This window comes from Lontra canadensis, unplaced genomic scaffold (assembly GCF_010015895.1).
Source record: "Lontra canadensis isolate GAN:19392208 unplaced genomic scaffold, GSC_riverotter_1.0 scaffold21, whole genome shotgun sequence".
NCBI classification, from domain to species: Eukaryota; Metazoa; Chordata; class Mammalia; order Carnivora; family Mustelidae; genus Lontra; species Lontra canadensis.
This window is the reverse complement of record NW_022631015.1, coordinates 23979006-23986763: the sequence shown is the minus strand read 5'-3', so window position 1 is coordinate 23986763 and position 7758 is coordinate 23979006. Positions and strand designations below refer to the sequence as shown.

The 7758-nt window shown below is 42.7% G+C and overlaps 1 protein-coding gene across 1 annotated transcript; it reads left to right on the top strand.

Moving 5' to 3' along the window:
• The first annotated feature begins 1297 nt into the window (after positions 1-1297).
• Positions 1298-2193, top strand: LOC116870068 (putative vomeronasal receptor-like protein 4). The gene is given in 2 exon segments (XM_032861772.1): positions 1298-1475; positions 1478-2193. Coding segments are annotated over 2 exon segments (894 nt in total).
• The last annotated feature ends 5565 nt before the right edge of the window (positions 2194-7758 follow it).

Sequence of the window (7758 nt, the reverse complement as noted above, 5' to 3'; positions counted from 1 at the left end):
AAGGATGCACTAACTCCCTTCACTGTATGTCCCCAAATTTGGGGATCCCTCATTCATAAACTGCCCTTGTCTCCCGGCAGCTCCCAGCTCCTCATGATTAGCTTTGCTAACCCTTTGGGAGATGTCAAACATCCTGAACTAATCCAGGCTTTGCCTAGTGTCCCCTTCGATTCCTCAGTGGGACTCAGACCTCCTATAAACACCCTCGCTGGCAGCAATCCAAGGTCCCCCAGGCTGCCCAGGATGCTGCAAGTCATAGATCTGAGTTTGGGCAGCCCACAGGCTTGTTTCTGGAAGTCTCTGGCTGAGGAGCATTTAAAAGTTGGGATGTATGCAGCTTCACTTGATCTTGAAAACTAGGAAAACTCACTGGAAATTTTAACAATGAACATACAGAGAATGTTTGGGGTTTTGAAAGACAGCTCTGGAAATATTAAGGTGTATGTGTCAGAGATATAAAGATTGGAATCGGTAGGGGCGCTCAAGTGGCTCAGTAGGTGAGTGCACAACTCTAGATTTTGGCTCAGATCGTGATCTCGGGGTCCTGAGATTCAGCCCCGCATCGGGCTCCATGCTGAGTGTGGAGCCTACTATGATTCTCTCTCACTCCCTCTGCCCTTCCCCTCCCCCACCTCAAAGAAAACCCAAAGAAAAACAACAACTGGAATCAGGAGACAAGCGAGGAAATTGTGATACTAATCAAACTGAGGTACGTGTTGCATGCTGAACAAAAGAAGGGGCACGGTGACAGACGAGACAGGCTCAGTGCTGTGAACGACGTGGAAGCAAGAGGGGTTATTAAGTCTCTGTTGTGGGGTAGAGGGGGTGGGGAGGTTAAGAAGACCCAGACTTTTGTGGAGTTGCCTGATGGTAACATCACAGGAGGAAGTAGAAAACACGGGGTGACATCAGGTTGGGGGACGTTTTGGTTCATTTCCGCCCATGCTGAGATTAAACGTTTGTGAAATACATAAGGATTTGAACAAGCTGGTTGTCTTGCTTGGATGGAGCACAGAAAAAATTCTTAGTTGCAAATTTAGATTGTTGTTTGCTCATCCCCCAAACTGTATTTCAGGCTCATAGAATCACCCACAGTGAGTGCCCAGAAGGACAGAAATAGAGATCTTTGGACAACACCTTCTCCTTTGCATATATCCCGACTCATGGCTCAGTGTCCCTGACACACCAGGGAAGCCCTCTGATGTGCATTATTCTTTGCAGACACATACCATCTTCACTGTTGCTTTCTTCAAGAGGTGTTTGATAGATCCAAAGAGTTTCTGCCCGTGAAGTAAAAATGTTTCCAATGATTATTAAAGGAACAATATTCCTCTTTGTAATTGGACCTGGCATTGTGGGGAATGTCTTTGTTGGGACATGTACATATTCTTTTGGGACACTAAAAAGAAATTTACACATCTAATTCTCATCCACTTGGCTTTTTACAAATATCATAATCCTTTTTTCCAAGGTAACGCTAAAACAATAGACACTTTTGGTTTGAGAAACTTCCCGGATGATGTAGGCTGTAAATTTTTTGTGTACCTGGAGCGGGTGGCCCAGGGTCTCTCGATCAGCACCACCAGCTTCCTGACTGTGGTCCAGGCCATCACCATCAGCCCCAGAGCCTCTGCGCGTGCCACCTTCAAGCCAGCATCCACATGGTGCATCCTTCCCTTCTTCCTCTTCTTGTGGATACTCAATTCCTTGGTCAGCAGCATGAACTTACTCTATTACATCAAAAACATCAACAGCCTGAAGAGATCACAGGTTGGTCACAGTGGCAGCTACTGTTACTTCCTACCAGCAAGCCAGAAGGTGAAGTGGATTTTTCTCATTCTCATGGCCCTGCGAGACATCCTCTTTCTGAGTCGGATGGGCTGGGCCAGTGTCTACATGGTATGTGTTCTCCGTAGGCACCACCAGCATGCCCGCCACCTGCAGAAATCCAAGGTTCTCTACCACAAACCCCCTGAGATAAGCGCTGCTCACAGTGTTCTCCTGCTGATGCTTTGTTTTCTTTTCTTTTATTGGACAGATTGTATTATTTCTTTATATTTAAACTCTTTCTTTAATAATAACTTCCTAATATTATTCATTCTAGAAATTTTAACCCTTGGTTATGCAACTGTTAGCCCGTTTGTGCTGATTCACAGAGATGGACATCTGGCTAAATGCTGGCACTTTCATTAAGACTTGAGAAAATGGCTATTTCCTTGATCCCTCAGATAGCAAGTTTCAAATAAGACATTTTATCGCTGGGAGTAAAAAATATGAAGCGTAGCTTCAAAAATTAAAGTATGATGTTATACAACAAAGCTGATGACCAGTAGCCCTGAGCTGACACAGGAAGGAGATCATAATGACCTCTGTGACTTAGCCTTCTTCTGTCCATCCTGCTCCCCTCGGGAAGGGTAAGCCAATTCCAGAGTTCCTGCTTGTAAGATGCCTCTTTCTCTACCAAACTTCCTCCGGGAAGGAGAAGAATTTGGCAAATTCCTTCAAAATGCTAATGTATTTTCTCTTTGACTTGTAAGTTTCACTTCTAGGAGGATTGCTCAAATGGAAATTGCAGTATAAAGATTATTATGCATTGCGGCGACTTTTAAAAATCATGAACTAAATTTCCAGCAAGTAGGCTCTTTTGCTGGCTATGTGGAAATATCCTAGAGGATCCAGCCATACAAAGGGATTTTATTGAGCTTCTGAAAGCATGGGTGAGTTCAACATGTATTGAGTGGAATGATGTACAAGGTGTTTGTAATTAACAAAAGACAGGAATTCAAGAGCAATGACACTCAAAAATGGAATGGATTATTTTAACTCGATCTTACCTCCTTTTCTGCAAGAGTGCAAAGGAAACTTAAAGCAGTATTACTTGGTTTCAGAGAAACAGGGTAAATGAAACAAGTAAGTACAATTTCCTTTTGCATCTTTCTGTATTTTCTGAGTCATTAAAATCTTTGAATATAGCTTTTTAAAGATGAATAGGGCACCTGGGTGGCTCACTTGGTTGAGCGACTGCCTTCGACTCAAGTCATGATCCCCGACTTCCAGGATCGAGTCCCATATCGGGCTCCAACCTCCCTGGGGAGTCTTCTTCTCTCTCTGACCTTCTCCTCTCTCATGCTCTCTCTCACTCATTCTCTCTCAAATAAATAAATAAAATCTTTAAAAAATTTTCTAAAAATAAAAAAAGATGAATAAAAAATTAACTTTGAAAATAACGTGCGGCTTGTTTTGAGACACATTTGTTAGTGCCCTGACATTGCCAGTATCCCAGCCTCATACTGGTGTCCCATCAGAGAGCTACACAGTAATTCAGTTTCTACAGTAATTAGAATAGGAAATTTGGCCTATATTTTTCTTAAATTGGAACCCAAATATGTATTTGGGTAGAATTCATCATTCCGGCCATAAGCTATGTCCTCAAACTGTTTTGGAAAAATACTGGACGCTCTTTTACTGATTTCACATCTTTTATAATGCAAAATCTTTGAATTGACATGCACATTTTCTATCTCATTTTTAAGAATGCTTGTACCATATCTGTTTGATTGACCTTGTAGGCATTTGAGTTTTTTACTTCTCTACTAAACTCCCCTTTGGTTTTGTGTCAACACAGTTTTAAATAACTTATTTAGGTTATTATATCATATTGTAATATGTATAGGAGCTTAACTTCCTGATCTAACTGTGCATGCTTAAAGCCAGACTATGCTATTTATCTCAGTCCCATAACTTGCCGATGACATCTTTTTCTGTCATAGAGAACAGGACAAAAAAAAACACTCCCTGAACTGGTCACTGGTAATTGACCCAAAAGGAAGGGATGGGAGAGCTCGGAAATGAAAATGAGAATAGCATTTTAAAGTTAATTATGAAGAAGAGATTATTGAGCAGTAAAAATAGCAAGTATCCAGATGAACACGGAGACGTGTGATTGGTGACAAAATTTGGTTCGGATCGTGGGTTAGTCGGGGTCCTCCAGAGAAACAGGACCCATAGGAAGCATCTGTATCTATACATCTGTGTCTCTCTGAAGCGATAGGAGTTGGCTCCCTCCGTTACGGTGGCAGGGACGTCCCACATTCTGCTGCGTGCAGCTGGACACCAGGAAGCCGGTGGGATAGCTCACTGTGAGTCCCAAGGCCTGAGAAGCAAGGGCTCCTTATTTAAATAGCCAAGTCTGAGGGCCCGAGAAGCAGGAGCACCCAGGTCAGAGGGCCAGAGAAGATGGACTTGCTAGCTCATGAAGAGAGAAAGAAGGCACCCTTCCTTTGCCTTTTTGTTCCATTAGGGCCCCTAATGGATGGGCGAGAGCGCGTCCCTACTCTGTCCACTGAGCACATGCTAATCTCTTGAAGAAATACCCTCATGGACAAATTCAGTTTTACCAGCTATCTGGTCATCCGTCCAGCCATCAAGTTGACACACAACATTGCCATCACAGAGAGCCTGGCATTTGGGTTCTCGAACAAGTGCTATTTTGTGCTTCCCTCAGAAAAGTTAGATGAGTTGAGGAATTGAAATTGAAAGTAAATTCTGCAGAAAGTAATTTCAAGTTGAGAAACACATGGTGAAATTGTCCCCCACGGACAGGAGTGGGAGGTAGGAAGCAGAGGCTGGGAATACGGATGAGTAGCTCTCCCTGACATGGCTGGGAGCCCCATCAGCTATGGCTCGCCTCTCATTCATAGTTTTGTTACCAGGAAAACAGAGCAGGAAGGGGAAGTCAGCATCGATTTGGCCTGTGAAATCTTATGTAAGTTTTGAAGTAATGATAACTGAAAATGTCTCAGATTTGGTGAAATACAAACTTCTAGATTCAAAAAGCTAAGAGAGTTCTAAGCAGTATGGACTCAAGAATGTTTATATTCAGATCAGTTATAATCCAATTTGTTAAAAATGAAAATGAAATATCTTGAAAACAGGCAGAGTTAAACAATATATTCCCACAATTCTTAAATGACAGTGGATTTCTCAGAGGAAACCGTGGACCTGAGACAAGATTTTATTGACCATCCAACCCTATTAAGTTCCTCCTCTGCTGGTGATCCAGGGAGACTTTGGGTCTCCAGGAAGTATTGTCACTTCAGCCAATAACCATGAATCTCTGCAAAGATTTATTCTATCCCTTTATCCACTCCACAGCCACCATAGTGAATAAGTGTAGGTCCCTCTGCGGGTGCCTGGGGTGGGGGGAAGGTCTCAGTGTATGTTCTTGGCAGTGTGCTAGGGTTTCTTCGTGAGAATCTATCTTTCTGGTCATTCAAGGGGCTCTGGGTCACGGAACTGGCTCAAGTCTGGGAATGATTAAGGATCCGTGATTATCCTTGATGTCTGAGTGATTTATATTATGTAAATCAGGTTTATATTCACAAGGCCTGGAATTTTCTCCTTTTCCAGATCAAGTAAGACTTTAGTAGACCTCTTATATACATCAGTTCTATGAACCATAACCAATGAGTCAATGCAAAGATCTCTGTGAGTCAGACTGTTTCATTAATGCCCATTAGGGGAATCATGCTGTGCTTATTTTTGGTGATTAAGTGATATCACTTGGCACCTGTCTTTCTGGGTTCAAGTTATTCTGACTGTATTTAGGCATTCTAGTTTAGTGGTAGTAACTCCTGATGTAATTTTGCATGTGTAGGAAGAACTCCCACAAAGCTCTTCTAGGATGCTGGGCTACACTCATGAGTTTGTCACAGCGATGGTGAGAGGCATGTGTTGTGGAACCCTTTGGTTTGGATGAACGGATCCAACAAAATAAATACTTTAGAATTCCAATAATCTCAAAGCTTTCATAACTTCTTCTACATATACTAAGGATTTCTTAATATTTCCACTTCATTTAGTGTAGGCCACATTTGGGTTCATCTTTCTGTCATCCTACCTCTCAAAATATTTGAGCCATTCCCAGCCACTTAAATGTAAATCCTGAATTCACAATCTTTGCTGAGTGAGTCCATCTCAATACATTTGGCCTTATCCACTTTTCCTCTCTTTTAAGCTTGATCCTACACCTTTCAGATCCATTTCCATACACATATCTCTAGCTTGACCCACAAACTATCTCTCGGCTCTTTCTGAAATACAGATGTAGTATTTCCTGAAATACCCCTTTTGATCAGGGCTATGACTTCTCAGAAGTGTCCTCATAAGGGAAATGGGAGTCATAGCATTGTGCCAGCCAGAGTAATGCTGTGGGTCAGAGGTTGGTGCAGGCAGATCCCCTAGAATAGGGCCTGGGCAAGAGGAACCACTCAGGGAACGTTTGCTGTGTTCCCCCAACCCTTGGCCTCTGTGCTTGTCACAGGCAGTGAGTGTGTAAATGAATAAAGGAAACCTCATTTAAAGCTGAGCAGGGGGAGTCAAGAGGGCACTCACCTGCACATGGCCCTTCTCGTGTCCTGCATAAGCTTCAGAAGGAAGATCCCCCCGCTCCAGAAACAACGCAGTAACCCACACTTGCACCAAGGAGAAATCACCTCAACCTCAAACTCTTGTTTTTCTCCAGTGAACTTGGATTCAAATCAACCCTCCCCAGTTGGCTCCTAAAACCTAATGAAAGCTGACCTTTCCTTTGTCTCTTCAGACTTGTCTGTGGTGCTTCCATAGTTCACTTGTCTTACATTGTCATTCCCCTGCTATTCCCAAAGAAACTCAATTTTGCTAATAAAATAACGGGCCATTTTATTTTTGAGGTTGACATCACTTCGTGTCAGAGAAGTGGGATGCAGAGAAGTGCCCCAACAACTTCGAGGCTGGTGAGCAAACATGGGCCAGGACCCACTGGGTCCATCAAGCTCACCGCTTTCTCCCAACCCTGGAGTTTGAGGGTAACTCTCCTCCTGGATCCAAGTTTTTCTTGCTTTGCATTGTTTAGGCTCTGCAGGCTTTATCTGGGATCTGTTCAAAAGGCTTGTCCTTTTTGTTTTTATAAAGGCATCACTTTTCCTGATGAGTACTCTTTGGTTTCTGTTCTTGAAGCTTCCTGAAATCACCCATCCTGTTCAAAAAACACATTGAGTTGCAGTGTTTTAGAAGAGCTATTGGAAAACAGAGCCCTCGTAATTAAAATACTATACGGACTCCAGAGGCAAGATAGGTTCCATCCACTTACCTAGTCCCTGGGCCAAGCTCTTGTGCCTTTCTGGGAAAATGGGTGAACTTTTGAATAATTTGGAATTATACTTGCCATTATAAGGAACATTCTAACTGGATAAGATCATTTAAGAAGTGCGCTTATAAGCAAAAGCTTCAAAATTCCAAAACTGGTTTCATTGAAAGCTTCATTGCAAAAACAGCTGATTCAAAATTAAAGACACAAGAAGTACCTAATACAAAAGACTGACATAACTCTCACTGCCCCTTCCACCCTCCTTTACCTGAGTACTCATTCTGCCAATCCTCTGCCTCAACTGCCTTCACAGGACCATGAACAAAAGTCTGCCAAATTAATCACCTACAGACACCCCTATATCTACTTTCAAAGGAGGGTCTTAATCCGGGCCCCTCCCAGAATTGACAAAACTGAGAGATTTTCTGGTAAACCAATACATTATTGCCTTAAACAATCAAGGAGAATCTGTAGTAGATAACAGAGCCTGCAGAGGGGATCCTGGAAAAACTCACAAAAGCCAGAAAAGGGTTAAATTTCTTACCAGAAACCACTTTTCTGAATCTGTCTGTAGTACTCCATTGAGAGAGGGAAAAAATTTCACATTGTCCCTTCCTTTCCAAATCCAGACG